At 42.0% G+C, this 21,509-nt stretch overlaps 1 protein-coding gene across 4 annotated transcripts in view; it reads left to right on the plus strand.

Moving 5' to 3' along the window:
* The window catches only part of LOC140913372 (cytoplasmic dynein 1 heavy chain 1), a 70,152-nt gene extending 57,838 nt beyond the window's left edge, over positions 1-12,314 (plus strand). For 3 of the 4 annotated variants that reach the window (XM_073349662.1, XM_073349663.1, XM_073349664.1), the window contains 12 exons: positions 266-326; positions 406-529; positions 1,054-1,167; positions 1,535-1,705; positions 1,940-2,157; positions 2,344-2,447; positions 2,886-3,097; positions 4,005-4,158; positions 5,335-5,477; positions 10,512-10,680; positions 11,260-11,387; positions 11,921-12,314. In XM_073349662.1, coding sequence (XP_073205763.1) covers positions 266-326; positions 406-529; positions 1,054-1,167; positions 1,535-1,705; positions 1,940-2,157; positions 2,344-2,447; positions 2,886-3,097; positions 4,005-4,158; positions 5,335-5,477; positions 10,512-10,680; positions 11,260-11,387; positions 11,921-12,049 — 1,727 coding nt within the window. In that variant the 3' untranslated portion in view covers positions 12,050-12,314. Of the gene's footprint in view, positions 1-265; positions 327-405; positions 530-1,053; positions 1,168-1,534; positions 1,706-1,939; positions 2,158-2,343; positions 2,448-2,885; positions 3,098-4,004; positions 4,159-5,334; positions 5,478-7,079; positions 7,487-10,511; positions 10,681-11,259; positions 11,388-11,920 lie in introns of those variants that run through there. The other variant, XR_012159565.1, reaches the window with a different exon arrangement.
* The last annotated feature ends 9,195 nt before the right edge of the window (positions 12,315-21,509 follow it).

Genomic DNA, 21,509 nt, shown 5'->3' on the forward strand with positions numbered 1-21,509 from the left:
ACTTGTAAAAATATACGAAGTAAATATCCTTAAATCTGTCTTCAAGCAGCATTTTTATTGTTTTCCGGTCTGTAAGTGTGTGTTTGATTCAGATATTTTTTTCATCTTTGTGTGTGTGCATGCATGGTGAAATTAACATTTACTAATTTAAGAAAAGCAAATTGTTCCAGGCAGTTATCATGTTTGTCTTATTTCTTACCACCTCATATAAACATAATTTAAGCCAATTAAGTTTCTAGAACTAACTATAACCTTCTGCTTGTAGGCTCTGCTGAAGGATTTAATCAAGCAGATAAGGCAATAAACACAGCAGTGAAATCTGGCAGGTATGTTCTGTCCCTCTCTTTATATAAGTGGAACTGACAATAACAAGTTAGTTACTGTTCTGTTAATATATTCTTGTAGGTGGGTGATGCTAAAGAATGTCCATCTGGCTCCTGGTTGGTTGATGCAGCTAGAGAAGAAGCTGCATTCTTTACAACCTCATGCTTGCTTCCGACTTTTCCTTACAATGGAGATAAATCCCAAGGTAACTGAAACCAAGTTTGGCTTCGACTGGCACAGCAAGTGGTGTGTAGTGCTGTTACAAGACTCCTACCAACCAGGGCAGCATTCCCCATGATGGCCTTAGTGTGACAAGGGGAAAGGGTGCATTTTGGAATGCATCTGCAGGAGCAGGAACAAATGTCCCCAAAATCCTGCCAGGTGCTTTCTAGGGTATTGCTCACCCCATTCCTAGTAATGTCAAGTGTTTCGTAAATATCCTGTTTCTCTGCTTACGCAGGGCAGAAAAGACTGCCTACGTCTTCCCATCCTTTCCTTTTTCTTAGCAGAAAGTAGGAATTGGCCCTTAGTACTTAATCATATACTTTAACATGAATTCTCATGTAAGTCCCTACTCCTGGTAATTTTGGCATCTTATTGCAAGAGGGAGGATACTCTGTTACAATAAAAAACTTAGTGTAGGTTAACAAACTTGTTCCAAGTATCACATTTTTCATAGAAGGGAGCATTCCTCAGGGTGTAACTTGTGTTGATGCTCTTCTGTCCTAGGTGCCGGTGAATTTGCTACGTGCTGGTCGGATCTTTGTGTTTGAACCTCCTCCTGGTGTAAAGGCGAACATGCTGAGGACATTCAGTAGTATTCCTGTTTCTAGAATATGCAAGGTGAGGCGATGGTTTCTGTGTAGTTATGTGGAACTCAAACCAACTGAAAGCTCTGAAGTTAAAAAACTTTCATGAACAGTTTTCAGTTTCTATCATACATTAAACAAATGTTATGCCTTCTGATATTATTGTGAAGGAACAAGTTTTTCAGAGGCTTTTAGTTTACGCTGACTAAAACATACCTGACATGTAAGGAAGCAATCTGTTAAGCTTTTTGTGATCTGATGCATTAAAACCTGGAGAATGCTGTGTTTACTCGACAGTTGACATTCACCAGCACTGTAGCAAACCAGGTTTTTTTAATAAATTCTGATCACTTTGGTTTTAGTGTGAAGAAATAATGCATTTTCTTTTTTTCCCATGCTAGTCTCCAAACGAACGTGCTCGTTTATATTTCCTCCTTGCCTGGTTCCATGCCATCATTCAAGAACGTTTGCGATATGCTCCCCTGGGCTGGTCCAAGAAATATGAATTTGGTGAATCTGATCTGAGATCTGCCTGTGACACAATAGATACCTGGCTGGATGATACAGCAAAGGTAATTGATTTTTTTGCTCTTTCATAATCTTTTTTTAAATACAAGGTAACATTTGGATTACTTGTGGTTACTGTTCAGTGAAGGGCAAATTAATCTGAAACACTGTCCAGATTAGCTGGAAAGAAGCAATATCCAAACTTTTTTGATTTTGGCTTTCATTAAACTGTCCAAACTAGATTTCCCTATTTTTTTTGGTGAATCTTCACATTCTAATTAAATTGTCTCTACTGTCAGGGCCGCCAAAACATTTCACCTGATAAAATCCCATGGTCTGCTCTGAAGACATTGATGGCACAGTCCATTTATGGAGGTCGCATTGATAATGAATTTGATCAGCGTTTGCTAAACACTTTCCTGGAGCGTTTGTTTACCACTTTGAGCTTTGATAGTGAATTCAAACTGGCTTGCAAGGTTGATGGACATAAGGATATTCAAATGCCAGATGGAATCAGGTATTTTTTCAACCTCAAATTTCAATTGGTCTCACCTTAGTAGCTTGCTTTCCTTTTGAGAAGCTGGAAGTTGTATTTTTTGCATTGGTATTTAGCCAGGCAATGTATTTCTGGTCACCTATTAAAATGCATGAGATTATGGATAATTAACTTAGTTCAATTTACTGCCACAACTTTCACTTACAGACGTGAAGAATTTGTCCAATGGGTTGAGTTGCTGCCAGACACACAAACCCCATCCTGGCTTGGTTTACCAAACAATGCAGAAAAAGTTCTTCTCACCACACAGGGTAAAACTTGTATTTGACTTTCTTGTGTGCTTACAGGTTATGTAAACTTCACTCTTTTTTTTTTTAATGCTCAAAATAGATGAGACACAAGTACCTTTTTGAGATACTTGTAACTTTACTATTTAGTGTATCTCAATGTGTATTAACAATATCAGCCTCCACAAAATAATGAATAAATGTCTATGAATTCTTCAGGTTGACAGTAACTTGCTTAGAATATCATCAGTAGACAGGAAGATACTACACAAGTGAGACTCTGACTTTTTTAGTTCTAGTCCTAAGGACGGTTACTCTTTAATTAAAAATAATCCTTAAGTATAAGTGGCAATCACAGAAGTGTTAAATGTAATCCACATGCCTCTTTCAAACTTTCCTTGTACTGATATCCCTTTTTTAATTCCTTTTTTTTGGCTTTGCTTCCTTTATTCTTTGGTTCAGGTATTGATATGATCAGTAAAATGCTGAAAATGCAGATGCTAGAGGATGAGGATGATCTAGCTTATGCAGAAACTGAGAAGAAGGCAAGAACAGATTCAACTTCAGATGGTCGTCCATCCTGGATGAGAACACTGCACACCACAGCCTCCAACTGGTTCCATCTTATCCCACAAACTCTAAATCATCTTAAACGAACAGTGGAAAATATTAAGGTGATTGCCAAATACATATTTTGGTCTGTAAAGGACATGGGGTTATGCAAATGTGGCTGAGGTATCCTACTCAGATTGCAGCCTGAAAAAGGTCTCTCTAGATCCAAGTAGTATAGCAGACTTTGAAACAAGGTATTGTTTCCTTTTCTTTGCTGTAATTCAGTTAAAGAAATTATGACAGAGTAACACTTCCATTTGGTTGGGAAGGTATCATTTAGAAGAGTTTACTTCTAGTCTCTTGCTTCCTAAGCCAGGGGTGCTATAAGTGCAGCATCAGACACATCACATGTCTGATCACTCAAGTGAACTGAAGAGTGTATGTTGGCTCAAAGGTAGTATCACTGGTCGGTCCTCACTGGAAAGATGGGTGGTAGCTAATACTGAGGCTTCTGCTAATTGAGAGTGGTGACTAAAAATGAAAGGGAGCCATAAAGCTCTGAGGGCTAGTATGAGACGGGTTGTTTTACAATCAAGAGAGTTAAAGGGAAGTCTGATTCTAGGTTGTTGAATGATTTAGACTTGGATTATATATTAAACTTCTCTGTTTAGATCAGGTTATGGACCTGGGCTCTGGACATAGATACAGAAAGGAATAGGGAATTTGTAATAATTAGGCCAAACTGTAGCAAGTAGCTTGCATGTTCTTGCCTGCAGTTGGTGTCAGAAGGGAATGAAGTTCTTGCTTCAGTTCCCTTAAACTACCATCTGTGAAGCAGCTGCATCTTCAGGGTGGGTGAAGGAAATGACTGCATTGTAAAAAACACATTATGGTGAGCCCTTAACAGTTGATGATGATGCATGTGGGATTTGGGCAGCCAACTAGTTCCCTTTCACTGTTGCAGGGTTAAGTTATTTTTCCCACCAGAAGATGCTCATCTTGTTTCCTCATTTTTCTTCCTTAAATAAGGATCCGTTGTTCCGATTCTTTGAGAGAGAGGTGAAAATGGGAGCCAAATTACTTCAGGATGTCCGTCAGGATCTTGCCGATGTGGTTCAGGTTTGTGAAGGCAAGAAGAAACAGACCAACTACTTGCGTACACTTATAAATGAATTGGTGAAAGGTATGTGACTTCAAACAAGCTTCTCTTTCTAGAATGCTTTCCCAGTAATCCTATTACATCAGTTGATGTCTTCTCATTTCTAGCACTGAAGAGAAACACCACTATTTTTGCCTAATACAAAATTCTGAAAGTCAAAATGGTGCGGTTGATCCTGTGACATATATGAACTGCAGTATTGCCAACCTAGCCATTCAAATAGCATGAGATTGACTTGAAGAAAGGGGGGGGAAAAATTTAAGCAGTCTAGGGTTTTTGCCTTTGGGGTTCACTTGGATTGTGGTGTTTAAACTTTTTCTGCAACTGTGGAAGCTGAAACTATTTAAATGAAAGATGAAACTTTCATGTTACTGTCCAGGAGCTGGAGATTTAAGTAAGACATCTATACTGTGCGACTTGGAAAAGAATTGAGAGTTGACAGCACTAAAACTGAGATTGGTATAAAAAAATAAGATTTTGCTGAGTTTGAAACAAACAGTTGGAGCCTGGTGTTAATTGACCGTAAATCAGTTTCCATCTAAACCTTAAGTTTTAAGCACTCACTTGTACCAAAATTATCAGAGGAACTCCAAAAGTTACCCTGGCTTGATTTTTCTCTGCTCATACATTTGGCAGTGTGATGAAAAGGGGACGTATTGTATCAATACAGTGGAATATGCTGCTGGTTGAGATGGATTTAAGCAGAACTATTGTACACTGTATTAATAAAATATTCTTTGCCTTGTGACCAGAGGATAAAGGTGGTGGTACCCTTTGCAGTAACTCCTTAAAATTGTTGTCTTCCGTGTTGCAAAAGGCTTAATTGTATAATTAGCTGTGATGTATTTTGAGACCTGGTGTATATGCAGTTGAACTTACTAATGAATGTCTTCCAGGATTTGTTAGTAAATTGTACTTCAGACAGTAATTTCTGTTTAAATATTCATCTGAAGAACACATTTTAGAAAACTAGGTAGCTTTCTATAATGTCATGAAACTGTCTTTCAGTTTGTGTTACACTTGTACTCTCTGGACCCAGTTAAGTTAGAACCCCACTGTGCTTGATGGTATGAAAAATCTGTTGTAAAACACAGTAATAGCGAAGTGACTGCCACTGAAAGGATAAAATTGCATTTGGAAATAGTGTGTAATCCAACTCATACCCATACAGAGCTCTTACCTTGGATATGTCTTCTCTAGGTATTCTGCCTCGTAGCTGGTCTCATTACACTGTACCTGCTGGCATGACTGTTATTCAGTGGGTGTCTGACTTCAGTGAACGCATTAAACAACTCCAGAATATTTCCCAGGCAGCAGCTTCTGGTGGAGCAAAAGAACTAAAGGTATCTATCTTGTGTTGTATTGCTTTTTCTCATTAAAGGCTTTTCTGAATTCTGAGAAATCAGGGTTACATGAGTCTGTAACTGCTTATATCTAACTGTTAGTGTAAAAAGCATTGAAACACTTTAGCTAAGGAGCTTCTCAGAAATCTTACCTGGACACCCCTTCAAACGTGCTTGTATATTATGGTGTTCCTGAATGACTTCCTGTGTTTAAAAATTGCCATTTTCCAAACCTAGCTGCAGATCATGCACACAGTATAGTTGCTGCAATGGGGAAAAAACAGCTAGGCTATGTCTACACTACAGCCAGGATCGATGCTCTGAGATTGATCCACTGGCAGTCGATTTAGCAGGTCTAGTGAAGACCTGCCAAATCGACAACAGATTGCTCTTCAGTCGACCCCCTGTACTGTACCCCCAACGAGAAGAGTAAGGTAAGTCGACGGGAGAGTTTCTGCTGTCGACCTCCTGCAGTGTAGACCCCGTGGTAACTCGACCTAACGTATGTTGACTTACGTAACGTAGCTGGAGTTGCATAGCATAGGTCGACTTACATAGTCTGTCTTACTGTTCTGTAATTGTTCAAAACGTGATGCAGCCATGTATTCCGAGGAGGTGTGTGTGGGTCCAGAGCACCAAAGCAAATAATTTTGACTAGCAATACATGTAGTGGCAGCACTCATGCCCTGTGACCCTAGCCTCTACTGTGGCTATATAAGGTTGGTACACCCCCCAACCTCCCTCATTTCCTTCACACCAAATGTCAAGAGTACAGACTCTAATGCAGAGGGTGAGTTGTGGAATACACATCTGCATCACATCCAGAATAATGCACTACAGATAAGTACCTGTTTCTAATTCCTTCTTCAAGTAGATGCAGCCATGAATTTCATGTAGGTGACTCTCAAGCAGTATTTGCAGGAGGTGGGGCTTGGAGTATGTTTAAACAAGGAGTGCAGGATTACCTTAAGTTTTCATCTGATCTGGATTTAGCATAAGTGGCATAGTGGTTTTAAACATATGTACATAGGATCCAATGGCAGCCCTGCAAATTCCAAATCTGAGCTGCTTCATTTGCTGTCATGATATAGGAATCAGAGTAACAGCCATGTTAGTCTGTATTTGCAAAAAGAAAAGGAGTACTAGTGGCACCTTAGAGACTAACCAATTTATTTGAGCATAAGCTTTTGTGAGCTACAGCTCACTTCATCGGATGCATCCGATGAAGTGAGCTGTAGCTGACGAAAGCTTATGCTCAAATAAATTGGTTAGTCTCTAAGGTGCCACAGGTACTCCTTTTCTTTTTATGATATAGGAAGTTATCCATCTTGAGATCATCTATGAAGAGATTGCCCCTTCATTTGGTTCACACATGAAACAGATGAGATGAAGAAAGGAAACGTTTAGTTCTATCTGTAAAAGGCTAAACATTTCCTGACATCCAGTGTGTGAAGATGCTGCTCATCTGGGGTTGAATTTGGCTCAAAGAACAACACTGGTAGATAAATAATTTGTTTCAAGTAAAACTGAGAAACCACTTTAGATGATAAAACTTATGGTGCAACTACAGGATTACCTTGTTTTTGGAAAATTGTGTGTCAGGATGCTCCGCCATCAGAGCTTGCAGTTCACACATGCTCCTAGCAGATGATGTTGCCACAAGGAAAGGAGCTTTCTGACAAAAAGGGAAAAAAGAGGTCAGGGTGAAGAGGAAAGAGATTATTGGTTTGGCCTCCCATCTCTGAGGACAATAACCTGAGGTCAGAGAATTGATATTGTTTCTGCTACATTGGAGCAATGAGAATGAGCTTGGTACGGTCCAGTTTCAGCTTGAGAATGACCTCCAGGATGATTTGAATTGGAGGAAAAGGCATACAGGAGTTCTGATTCCCAGCATCAGGTAGAAAGCATCAATCGGGCGCCTGGACTGAGACCTACACCCTCAAGAGCAAAATAGATGGCATTTCTTGTCTGTCTTGAACAGGCCAGAATTCCCAAACAGCAAAGAGGTAGGACACTGGGCTTTTTAGACCACTTGTAATTCAAGGAAAATTTTTCTACTGAGGGGATCTGCCAGGTGATTTTGGATCCCAGGTAAATGACAGGCCACAGTGATTGTTTTTGTTGCAAAACTGGCAGTCTGATCGCCTTCTGACACAGCACATGGGAGTATGCACCCTCTGTCTGTTCACATAATACATCATGGTGATATTCTTAAGGATGTGCATGCTGAGTCCCCGATGTCTCTGACAGGCACTGTAGATGGCACAAATTCTAGGACACTGATTTGCAGAGAAGCTTCCTGTTCCGACTACAGGCCTAGAATTTTCTGTGAACTCAGATGTGCTCCCCAGCCTATTAAGAAGGCATCAGTGACAGTAGTCCTGGTCGATGGGGACCGGGCGAAGGGAACACCCTGGCATGCGTTCCCTGAACAGTTGTCCACCATAAGGAGTCCAGATAGGCAGAGGAAGTCAGACCATTTTGTCCAGCACATGATGGTTCAGATGATAGACCAATATCAGCCACATTTGAAGAAGACAAAGGAGTAATATGACACATTGAATTATCTGTGTGTATGTAGCCACATGGTCTAGCAACCTCAGGCATACTTGGGCTGTAGTTGAGGGTTGAGACTGCAGTTCCAGACACAGATGGTGAATAATGCAAAATCAGTTGGTCGGCAGTAATGCTCTCAAACTCAGTCTAGCAGGGCCACAGTGAACTCAGTACTGGAATCAATGTTGACTTCCCATTGGTTAGGCAGAGACCTAGACTATCGAGTAAGCATAGTGTGAAGTGAACATGAGGACTTCTTCTCTGGACTTGCCTCTTTGTACCAATCATCCATATACAGGAAGACATGAAATCCCCTCTTCCTGAGGTATATTGTCACCACAATCATGCAATTGCTAAAAACCCAGGGAGTGGAAGATAGAGCAAAAGGGAACATGGTGTACTGATAGCGTCCCAACATGGGCGCGGCATCGGTACTAAAGAGGAATGGGGAATTGGGCACTGATGGTATTGAGTGAGACAGTCGTACCTGGTACCAGAAGAGGTGCCAGTACTGAGGTCAAGGGCGATACTGAAGTCGACAACAGAATCTATTGTCAGGGCAATGACTGTACTAAAGGGCGCACGAGCATTGAGGGGGACGTTTGGGGGCCAGGTCTGGCATCTGCCTCAATTCCACAGTCTGGGACATGGGCAGTGCAAGCTGCACTGCCAATAAACCCAACAGTTCTGCAACCCAGCTAGAAGGTGCCATGGGCACCACTGAGAACAAAGCATTAAAAGCTACAGCCCCAGAAAAATTCCTGAACTAGTGGAGAGTCAGGGACTGAGAGGCAAAGCAGGTCTGATGTCTGATATGTTACCAGCACGGAGACAATCTGCTCCAGTCCTGACATCATTGGTACTGGACTCAATGAACACCCCATGGCCAGAATCAGAGTCAATGGTACAGGCTCTTGCTGGTCTCAGTATGGTACCAGGGAGCAGTTCAACCAGTGGTTCTCAAACTTTTGTACTCTTGACCCCTTTCACATAGCAAGCCTATGAATTAAAAACACATTTTTTTAAAAAATATTTAACACTGTTATAAATGCTGGAGGTGAAGCAGGGCTTGGGGTGGTGCTGACAGCTCGCAACCCCCCAAGTAATAACCTTGTGACCCCCCTGAGGGGTCATGATCCCCAGTTTGAGAACTCTTGGGTTAGATGGACCTGCTCCATTCTGCATGCCAGGAGTACAATGCCAGTTAGCATTCCTCTTAAAAGATGAGGAGTCTCCCTGAGCCCTGGAATGGTCCCAATTAGTGTTCTGGTGTTTCACTCTTCCTCTTGAGTGAAACACCAGAGTCCGAACATGGAGCACAGTTACTTGCTAGTTACGAAGGTGACCACCAATCAGACAAGAGCCTCAGTGCTGAAGCGGGCCTCAAGGCCTGCTCCAGAAAGTGCTGCTTCCGCCATAAGTCTCTCGCCACCTGAATCCTTTTTTAACAAAACAACCCAAAAAACCTTACAAATGGAGCACTAGTTCATAATGTGTCCCTCACTGAGACACCACAAACACATTGTGTGAGGATGGCCCCTCGCGTGACAGATGATGCTTGAACCCTGGTGAGGGCATCACACGGGGCAGCCTGCTATTCGAACACTATATTGATACTAAACAAAATCTAAGCTACTGTTATCTAGAACAGGGGTTCTCAAACTTCATTGCACCGTGACCCCCCTCTGACAACAAAAATTACTTCATGACCCCAACAGGGGGGACCAAAGCCTGAGCCCCTTCGGCTTTGGCCCTGGGCAGTGGGGTTCATGCTTCAGCCCAGGGCCCCATCAAGTCTAAGCCAGCACTGGCGACCCTACTCAAAGGGGGTCACTACCCACTTTGGGGTTCTGACCCATAGTTTGAGAACCACTGATCTAGAAGAAATAACGCTCAGAAAACTGATACTAAAACATGAGGTGAGAACAACACTCAGAGCTCTGATTCAAGCCATGGGCAGTGAGAGGGAACTGAGGAGGGTCAGGGAGGTGCTGCCTTTAAATACCCAGAGGAGGTGTCCCAAGGCATGAGCACAGCGTCTATAGGTACTGCTAGGCAGAGTTCTCTGGCTTTGGTGCGCTGGGCACATGCATGGAATACGCTGCATGTACTCAAAGAAGACAATACTTTATAGCACAGCCTTGTGGGAAATGTTGACACATTAGGAAATTTGTATTTCTAATTCTACTTATATATATGCAATAGAATTACGTACAAATATTGAACTCTTCTGAAACTGCTAATTTTTTCCTATAAAACAGACTTTAGGATTCATAAAATTGTTTCTACATGTGTATGTTAGTAGGAAACTATCCCTTTGAGGGTAAATCTTCATCTGAGGGAACATGCCATACATAGTTTGCAAGATGGTCCATATTTTAGTGCAACTTTTTGTTTAAATAGATATTGAATGCAGCTAAGTGCCATTGCAGTAGCTACTATAGAAATTTCTAAAACATACAATTCTTTTAATAGAACATCCATGTGTGCCTGGGTGGCTTGTTCGTACCTGAGGCATATATTACTGCTACAAGACAATATGTGGCTCAAGCAAACAGTTGGTCCCTGGAAGAACTTTGTCTAGAAGTCAATGTTACAACTACTCAGAATGCAGTCCTGGATGCTTGCAGTTTTGGAGTCACAGGTTAGCTGATGTGCTTTTTACAAGGTGGAAAGGAAGGAAATAGGTGCTATTAGCCCTTAACACTGGGTATTTATCTTTTGTAAAAATGCTGGTACAGACCGTATCAGATACATAACACCAAGGGGAGTTAACAAGCACAGTGAAAGTTTGATTGCAGTTGCACGAGAAGTAGCATTGGAAGTCAATTTCTATGGGGGATTCTGCATTATTTAAAAACACGTTAATGGAAAACTTTGCTATGCTAGTGCATAGGGGTTGAGAATCCTTATGAATGAACATTGTCAGGAGTAGTGCAATATGGATAAATGCAAATAACTAACAGTCAATATGTTAGAGGTAGCACTCTGGTGGCTTTTTTATTCCTCTAGTAGCCTTCACTGTTACCTTTTCTGGGGTATTTTTTCATTTATAAATGAGGTCTCCCATTTTAACAGTAGGTCTAAATATCAATTACCACATTTTAGATGGGTGAATCTACCTCTGGACTTGAAAATGGAGTGGAAAAGGAAACTTCCTTTAAATGTGCATACACTTCACTTTCAGGAAAGACCTCACATTTTCATACTTCTTAACTCATAGGTTTGAAGCTTCAGGGAGCTACATGCAGTAACAATAAACTGTCCCTTTCAAATGCTATATCAACTATATTGCCCATAACACAGCTTCGCTGGATCAAGCAGACAAATGCAGATAAAAAGGCTAATGTGGTAAGTAATGTGGAGACATAAGTTTTGTTATTCTGTGATTTCTTTCAGTAGTGGCTCATCAGCTTTAAATTCTACTTTCTCTGGTGCCATGGAATAAAAATGGGGAAATACCTGCTTCCATTTCATTAGTCTTTACATTTTGCGGTACCACAGATGTTCCTTTCCAATATGAGTTTTCAACCTGGGGGTTACAATTCCTAGGAGTCTGACAAACAGATCCAGTATTGCTACCACCCTCTCTTTGTGGCTAGCTGGGGGGTACCAAGAAATGTAAACTCATGAAGCATTGGGTCCTGAGAAGTCTGAACACCACCTTAGAAATGTATTATAAAAAGTACACTTTAGCCTGGCAGGCTGAGTGCTCTTTCTTAGGAGTACAGTTGATCTTGGTTGGGGAAGGATGGGCAAAGTTCAATATGGAATGTCTCTTCATAATTTCCAGTGGTGGGGACCTTTGCTGTCTTCCCTTTGACTTTTATCTTGCATTCATCTGTCTTATTCACATTTTAATAAATGCCTAACTTCTTTTCCAGGTTACATTACCAGTTTATCTGAACTTCACCCGTGCTGATCTGATCTTCACTGTTGACTTTGAAATAGCCACCAAGGAAGATCCTCGCAGTTTCTATGAACGTGGTGTTGCAGTCCTCTGCACAGAGTAACAAAATAACGTTTTCTAACTGATAAATAGTAGTAAAATTCAGTGTCTTTAATCTAGTCCACAGTGTTAGTTTTAACCTCCAGGGCATGGTTAAGTTGTCAGATGGATTGGTGTAAAGTTGACTTGCTAGAGGCTGGGCTTCTTGCCAGGGTTTCTGGTGATACTGATGGTTTTGAGGGAGAATTGGATGTGGTTTTTAGATGGCTCTAATTACATGTGGTAATGTTTGATGGTTCCTCCTACATTAAATAAATTCTGTAGCATGATTTGTGGTTCTTTATTTCATTTCTAAAAACATTGTTCTTGCCATGACTTGCTCTAGAGAATTACTTAATATTTTTAAATGTTCAAGGAATGGAAAACGATGGTGAAGCATTACCCAGGTCTTCAATAATGAATGATGCTAACTTACTAAGAAACCAGTTTTACCATTTGTGGTACTTAACTTGCAGATCTCCTATATAAATCACCTGTAACCAGAAACAAGAAAAGCCCAAATGAATTCAGTGGAACAAGTTGAAATTGAGCAAACACAGGTTTTAACGCAAGGGAGAGGTTATGCCAATATTATTATTACACAGGCATGATGAACTGCACATATTGCTTAATCTACATGGTATAGATATGAACCACCTGCATACTTAAGTGAGAACTACCCTGTACACAGAATGCTAACTTTCAGAACAGTTTCATCACCTCCAGTGATACAATAACCAGCACAGTGGACATGTGTGAGGAAGTAACTTTGCATTAATATCAACATGTCTGCAGACACTTGAATTTAGATCCACTTGGGATTTTTTTTGAATGAGTATTATTTCCACCTCTGAGAGCGGCATCATTGACATAAACTAATAGCCCTACCAAACTTCTTATGGCAGATACCTTGAGGGGTCTCTCTTCTGATAGTATATGCTAAAGATAGTGGTTTTATTCTGTTCATTCCTTAAAGGGACACTTAAAGCTGGCAGACCCAGAAATCTGACCACCCAACCAAATAGCTTTTGGTTACACAGTAGTTGCTAACATTTAAAACTCTGCTGCTCTCAAAATACATCTTTACTAGATTTTTACTTGTTTGGCTCCTTTATCTTCAGAAATTTCTAGGGCAGCAAAACAACCTGCAATTTCTGAATACTGTCTCACTTGATCACTGTTCCTCATGCACAGAATCTGCCATTCTCTGCCTCTGAGGAGCTTTTTGTGGGATGTGAGTTCTGAACATGGATGTTTCCTCTAACGTTCCTTCCAGTGAAGTGCATGACTTCCTTGTACCCTAAAGCTTACGAGAAGGCCCCTAAGCCTTCTAAAAGCCTCATCAAATGAGATGGGTATTTGGACTGCAGAATGTTGCCACATGGAGTATCCGTCTAAACTTCCTGTGGTCTTCAGGTAATTTGAATATCAAATGCATAATAAAATTTGCATTAATAATTAAAGAGCTTTGTTGTTCTGTATTCCCATTTGGCATTTGAGATCTCTGAACTCCTGTACACAGGGAAACACAGGTCTTGGATGGGCTGATCATGTGGCTGTAAGAACTCAATGAGCCATGCTTACACAGAGGTACATATGCAGGAGTATACTTGGGGGATAAAAGCACAACCTGCACTGTATTGGGAAACTGTACCTCTTAGACTGATGGCACACAGGTCACAAGCCATGTGGTGCGAAGCCTGTCATTGACCAGCAGCCTGATTGTTGGAGTGCAGGGTGTCTTCCATTGGGAGGGTGGGTAGTATCTGCTTTTGGTGGAGCCTCACTAAGATTCTTATGTTAGGACCTCTGAGCCCTGCTGCCTTGAGGGAGGAATGAAGAAAGTAGCAACTTTCTCCAGAGTGCCAGACTTAGAAAAAATTACAGGGGGATGATTGAACTGAAATCCTTTTACGATTCAGTTGATGAGCACTGCTTTAGAGATTCTAGAGCTCCCATGAAAAAAGGCTTTAAGAGCTAGGTTCTGGCAGTAGTCTCTCAGCTTCCACTAAAGTAGCTGAGTTGTGCATTCACACCTGCCATGATATAGACCCCTAAACTACATGTTAAAGATGCTGTAGTATACTTAAACTGATCCTTGCTGTCAGTTAAATGTAGGCCTTGTATAGATAACTTATGAGTTTCAGACCACTTGATAGTATATTAAAGGCTATCCACAAATTAGTTCCCTAAGTTTTCACAGGATGATTAAATATGGATCTTGAGGTTAGAGCTCTTCCAAACTGTTTATATATGAGTAAAGATGGACCAACAGCTATTTAATGAATTTTTATACAGTCTGACCAATTTTTATCTTCTACATGGATACTATATATAGTTCCATTTTTACCACATTTGTTATGGTTACAATTGGTATATTACAGATGTTTTTGATCTTGACCATGGGGAACAGGTGTCCACCCTAAAAACCAACTGCCACTTGTTCCTATTTGTATTTAGCTGTCTCAGCAGGAAAGCCAAAACTGACTGAACATGAAGACCATATCTATGACCCCTCATCAATAGTCATCCTCCAAGACAGGCCTGAGGCATAGTGGGGGCAATACAGGGAAGCTTGTTCTCTTACCTCCAACTAAGGTCAAATACAAATAAAACAACTTTTTCTAAAGTGGGTTGTAGTTTTGAACCCATCTAGAAAAAAATCTGTCTAAAGGAAATAACCTGTAAACCTAGATTATTGAATTAGGTTTGGAGCTTCAGAAAGAAGGAAAGAACCACTTAAGCAGCAAGGCAGAAGCAAGGAACTGGAGGGATGGGTTCATTTAAGTTATTTTTACACAGGTTAGTCATGGGTGGAAGAAAGAAGCATGCCTGAAGAGGGCAACTATTAAGAATAATTATTTAGGGTGCTGCTAAAGGCAGTGAAATGGAAAACAACTTCAACTGTGAGGAAAAGCTTCACCCTGAAATATATAGTCTCATGCAGTTCCCTGAAGTAAATCAAAGGTAAGCCCTTTGAAACACTTATGGATATGAAATGCAGGAGATATGGAAGGAGACTAGGTTACTTCCCTTCCCTGATTAACACATCTGGGCTTGCATGTGTCAAATGACACTAAAAGTGAGGACCATAACTCTTTTCACTCAGTTATCTATGTTACATGCACTTCTAAAATTTAGAACAAAAATAATCATCAGCAAAAAGCTGAGAGATGTTTAATGCCAGGCTTGAGGGGTCATGAACAGAGCTACTGGCCTCCTGAGCCCATTTCTATTCTACAGGGTTAGATGGGGTCTGAATTTTTTCTGTTTAACATGGGGCTAGGATTTGGTAGAGGTAGACACTGATCTATCCTATGAGGAATCCTCCAGCATTTTAAGCTTAAATAATGTTCACCACGCACTTTGGGGCTTTTCAGACATTGTGCCCCAGCTTTGGACTTTGGAAGGCTGAAGAGATGGACCATGAGGTCCAAATTTCAAGAGTGTTTGTTCACTGTCTCCAGTAGCAACTTTCAGCTTACTAGCAGTTGTAGAAATAAAGCCCAGTGAGCTAGACATAGAAGGTCTTTTTCCACCTCTAATTTGTCTGAGATGAAATCTAGAGAGCAAAGTCTAAGAAGTTTTTACAGAAGAACTGAAAACATTGAAGAATTTAGGGGGGGAAAATTGACTAAAGAGCAAGGCTTCTGCTGCTATGGAGATATGCCATAGATGTAGTCAGAGGCATAAGCCCTAGTGCCAGTTTAGTGTAGGCTGTAGGCTACTGAATCGGTAGTAGTAAAATAATTAACATTGTTGGTGTTTCCAAACAAGGCTGTATGCACCACACTGGAGCCTAACTGTCACCATTTTACAGTTACACTGCCAGTCATTGTAACACCAGGGAAGAAAAATAAGCAAAAGCATTTTTCTTCCCAGCAAATTTCAGCATTTAAGAATAGTCCTGCTCCAGCACCTCAAAGCTGTAAGGTTTCAGAGTAGCAGCCGTCTTAGTCTGTATTCGCAAAAAGAAAAAGGAGTACTTGTGGCACCTTAGAGACTAACCAATTGATTTGAGCATAAGCTTTTGTGAGCTGCAGCTCACTTCTGTAGCTCACGAAAGCTTATGCTCAGATAAATTGGTTAGTCTCTAAGGTGCCACAAGTACTCCTTTTCTTTTTTCAAAGCTGTAAGTAACTTAGTTTTCCTTAAGCACAAGAGTGCAACCCCCAGAATACTAAAAAAAAAACTAAACCGTCAAACTCCTCTCTTACTTCCATTCTGACCTTGGTGAACCCAGGAAGAAATGATTTTACATTGTGGCCTCTCATTAAATGTTCAGTATCCTTACCACTCTTCCACAATGGAAATCCATACTACAGCATATATACTTGAGCATGCTAGTGAGTCTCTGGAGGATTTTTAAGTCAGGTGGAATTTTAGATTTACAGAATCATCACCACTACTTCAGTTTAGTTATTGTGATGCTATGCATTTCTCCAACCACCATGTCATGAGAAGGCCTGACCCCTGCAGCAGTAGCACAGGCATGTATACAATGCTAAGGCATAGTATCTATTGTTGCTTATTGCTTAAAGAAATGCATAATTACTTGGCCACAGGTACAGGAGTTGGGTTGCTGGGAAATAACAGGACTAAAGGCAGAGTACTGTATGCTGCATGGGATCACGTTTGATTGCAACTACTGATACAGCTTTACATTAGCTCCAATTCCCCTACACAAACATTAATGTTCTGTAGGGAACTGCTAGTCCTAGTTGACATTTTGAAGTCTTATCTCTCATTTACTATATGTTTAAACAGAGGGAATTAGCCTGTCTGTACCTTAGATTAGGTTGCATGCAATTTCTTTCTTAGCTATTCCCCAACACTGTCTAGAAATGGAAGCCCTAGTTTTCTCTTGATTGGTCACACATATTTTCACCGTTGGACTTTACTAACATGGGTTGTTGCTGAGTTGTGGTAACTGGGCTTTCTAGGACTCCGGCATATTTTGAAGGCTCAACATTCATGAGTAAGGAACAGTCAGATGTCAGCCACATTGCAGAGGCAAGTACTCCAGAGGTTCTGGACCGTTCACATGGCCTGGCAAGTCTTATTGGAACATCACTTTTCTCTTTAGTGATAACTTCCATCTGTATTTTAAAGGCCATTTACTGGCTGCATATAGACATCACAGATTTCTGTTATTGGGGAGACCCAATTTGAAGACATATGTAGGGACTCTGTGTTTTCAGAAGAGTAAAGGTCTTCCACCATCTCTGGCAAATTGTGCACCAAAGGTGTAACTTGGTTATAGTTTACATCATTAAGAGAATTCAAACTACAGTCTGAGTGGGTTGATGGACACTTTTCAAAGACACCATAATCGAGGCTCAACTTAAATATATACCCCAAATTAAAAAAACACAGTAAAAGAACTAAAAAAGAGCCACTGTGGTTTAACAACCATGTAACAGAAGCAGTGACAGATAAAAAGGCATCTTTTAAAAAGTGGAAGTCAGATCCTAGTAAGGTAAATAGAAAGGAGCATAAACACTGCCAAATTAAGTGTAAAAATGTAATAAGAAAAGCCAAAAAGGAGTTTGAAGAACAGCTAGCCAAAAACGCAAAATAATAAAATGTTTAAGTACATCAGAAGCAGGAAGCCTGCTCAACAACTAGTGGGGCCCCTGGACGATCGAGATACAAAAGGAACACAAAGACTATAACATGAATTCTTTGCTTCAGTCTTCACGACTGAGGATGTTGGGGAGATTCCCAAACCTGAGTCATCCTTTGTAGGTGACAAATCTGAGGAATTGTCACAGACTGAAGTGTCATTAGAGGAAGTTTTGGAATTAATTGAGAAACTTAACAGTAACAAGTCACCAGGACCAGATGGCATTCACCAAGAGTTCTGAAATAACTCAAATGTGAAACTGCGGAACAATTAACTATGGCCTGTAGCCTGTCCTTTAAATCAGCTTCTGTATCCAGTGACTGGAAGATAGCTAACAATGCCAATATTTAAAAAGGGCTCTAGAGGTGATCCCAGCAATTACAGATCAGTAAGTCTAAAATCCGTACCAGGCAAATTAGTTGAAACAATAGTAAAGAATAAAATGGTCAGACACATAGAAGAACAAATTGTCGGGCAAAAGTCAACATCGTTTCTGTAAAGGGAAATCATGTTTTACTAATCTATTAGAGTTCTTTGAAGGGGGTCAAACGGGTGGACAAGGGGGATCCAGTGGACATAGTGTACTTAGATTTCCAGAAAGCCTTTGACAAGGTCCCTCACCAAAGGCTCTTACCCATGACAACTTAATTTATGTAAGAGGGAAGATCCTTTCATGGATTGAGAACTGGTTAAAAGACAGGGAACAAAGGGTAGGAATAAATGGTAAATTTTCAGAATGGGGAGGGGTAAGTAGTGGTTTTCCCTAAGTGTCAGTCCTAGGACCAATTCTATTCAACTTATTCATAAATGATCTGGCGAAAGGGGTAAACAGTGAGGTGGCAAAGTTTGCAGGTGATACTAAACTGCTCAAGATAGTTAAGACCAAAGCAGACTGTGAAGCACTTCAAAAAGATCTCACAGAACTAAGTGACTGGGCAACAAAATGGTAAATGAAATTTAATGTGGATAAATGTAAAGTAATGCACACTGGAAAAAATAACCCCAACTATACATACAATATGATGGGGGCTAATTTAGCTACAACTAATCAGGAAAGAGATCTTGGAGTCAGCGTGGATAGTTTCCTAAAAATGTCTACACAGTGTGCAGCAGCAGGCAGAAAAGCAAACAGGATGTTAGGAATCATTATAAAAGGGATAGAGAATCTTATTGCCCTTATATAAATCCATGATACGCCCACATCTTGAATACTGCATACAGATGTGGTCCCCTCATCTCAAAAAAAAAGATATACTGGCATTAGAAAAGGTTCAGAAAAGAGAAACTAAAATGATTAGGGGTTTGGAATGAGTCCCATAGGAGGGGAGATTAAAGAGGCTAGGACTTCAGGTTGGAAAAGAAGAGACTAAGGGGAAATGTGAAAGAGCTATATAGAGTCATGAGTGATGTTGGGACAGGGACTGTGCAGCTGACACTCTGGGCAGGACGCACAGTACCTCCGCACTTCTTCATGTACTCCAGGCCAGAAGAAACATCGTAGGGCTCGTGACAGGGTCTTCTCTACCCCCAATGCTCCCCAAAAAGATGACCATGGGCAAGACTTAATACAGCATTCTGGGGTTTTTGAGGTACTAGAATCCGTTGTACCTTCTGCCCCTGTACTGGTGCAACCCGGTAACAAGAGATCCTTCTTCACTATGAAGTAGGGTCCTGGTCCCTGGGTTTTCCCTTCCACTGGGGCCCCATCTATTTCAGTTACCTCCTTCCTAATGTGGTTGTACCTTGGGTCTTCAGCCTGGTCCCATCCAAAATTTCCTCTCCCAGGGCTAATCTGCCTGACATCTAGGGGACCAGTCTCTGTTGCCTCTACTGGTTCAGAGGCATCGGGGTGGGGAGCAGGCACGGGTGCTTCTTCCTCCTGGGTGGCCTCCTTTTCAGCTGCTTGGGGCCGCCTACCTGTGAGAGCGACCCTCTCTGGCTTTGGGTCAGTAGTTGGGTTCCCAAGGCCTTAGTTGCCCTTCTTTCTCTTTTCATCTTTCTACCCTGTCTGGGAGTGGAGAACAAATCTGGGGATATTTCAGAGAAGGTTGTCAACCCCCAATCTACTGTGGATGCCTCACTAATTTCAGGGTTCCCCTGTTTCTCCAATCCCCCTACTGAGAGTAAGTCTCCAAACCCTGGGAAGTCCCGTCCTACGAGCACTGGGTATGGGAGTTTAGGGACTACACCTGCTGCTACCTCAGCAGTGTTCCCTTGGATCTCAATTTTTACTGGGATGGTGGGGTAGTAACTAACTGTCCCATGGATGCATGTTATCCCCATATATTAGCCTGCAGCAGTTGACTACGCTTCACGAGCTTCCCTGAGATAAGCGTGATAGCACTCCCCAAATCAACCAGTGCTATGGTTTCTTCCCCATTTAGTTTCACTGGTCTGGTGTACATATGTGGGGCTAATGAGATCCCCACAAGGTGGATTAGGGAGCATGGGTCTGCCCAGTTCCCCAGGTTACACTGCATAGGCTCCTCAGCATTGGGGCACCGTGCAGCTATGTGTCCCCACAGGTGTAACATCTGTATGGGCCCCTAGGCATTCCCCGATCTCTTGGTTTGGACAGTCTAACATCATGATCCTCTTCCCCCTCCATGCTCCGACTCTTTGTGGCTTCTGGTGGGCCTTCAGCCCCTCTCTCTTTCCACCTGGGTCCTCCTGGTGGCCCAGTCACCCGAGCTCTAGGGCGTGGTGCTGCTAGTTTAACCCGGGGTGCCTCTTCCTTAACGGGTTGGGTCAACTCCCTTGCCATCCTTCGCCTCTCTACCAGTGAGACAACCTCATTGTAAGTGGCAGGTTCGTTCTGGCTTACCCAGGCATGAAGGTCTGGCGGTAGTCCTCTCATATACCAGTCTATGACCAGAACCTCTAGCATCTCTTCTGGACTCTGGGACTCAGTTCACAACCACTTTCGTGCAAAATGGATGAGGTCATATAATTGGGACCACGGGGTTTTGTTTTCCTGATCCCTCCACTCATGATATCACTGGGCCCTCACTGCGGTCATTACCCCAGATCTGGCCAGGATCTCTGCTTTCAGCTGGAGGTAGTCTGCAGCAGCCTCTTCAGACAGATCATAGTAGGCCTTCTGGGCCTCCCCACACAGGAATGGGACACGGATGCCAAACCACTGATCTTGAGGCCAAGCCTCCCGCAGGGCTGTCCTCTCAAAGGCTAGGAGGTACGCCTCTACATCATCCTCCCGCATCATTTTCTGTAGGCAATTGCTGGCCCATATGATCCGCGTCCCATCATGGCTGCGGTTCATCTCCGTAAGGGCCCTCACTTGGTTTACCAGTTCCCGCAACGTAGCGGTCTTGAGCGGCCTGGTCCATCAACAAGCGATTAGTCTCATGCTGCAGCTGTACTGCCTCCTGCTGGGCAGCCATGGCTTGTATCAGTGCCCACACTACATCTTCCATTGTGGTGAAAAAAAAAATAAACCTGCTCACCTTTTTTTTTTTTTTTAAATAACACCCTCCTTCTTCCGCTGTGCTGTGCCCACCAGATCCCACTGCCGACACCAGTTGTGACAAAGTTCCTCCTCTACCTTGAAGGGTCCTGCACTTATTTGCAGATTTGCATGCCTCAGAGATTCATGTCAGCCCTCAGTTTGGCCACTTTTGTGGCTCAAATCTGCCATTCACTCATATAACCTCATCACTGGCCAGCCTGGGGAAAAAAAAAAAGAGAAGAACAATCCCTGCAGTCTCTGCTGATCCACCATGTAGGTCAGGGAACAGCCCAGAGACCACCCCTCTGGTGGAGCCCACAGAACAGGTCAGCTCCTCCTGTGTCTGATCAGGAGTTGGAAGGTTTGGGGGGAACCCGGGCCCACCCTCTACTC

The sequence above is a fragment of the Lepidochelys kempii genome, chromosome 6 (genome assembly GCF_965140265.1).
Source record: "Lepidochelys kempii isolate rLepKem1 chromosome 6, rLepKem1.hap2, whole genome shotgun sequence".
NCBI classification, from domain to species: domain Eukaryota; kingdom Metazoa; phylum Chordata; order Testudines; family Cheloniidae; genus Lepidochelys; species Lepidochelys kempii.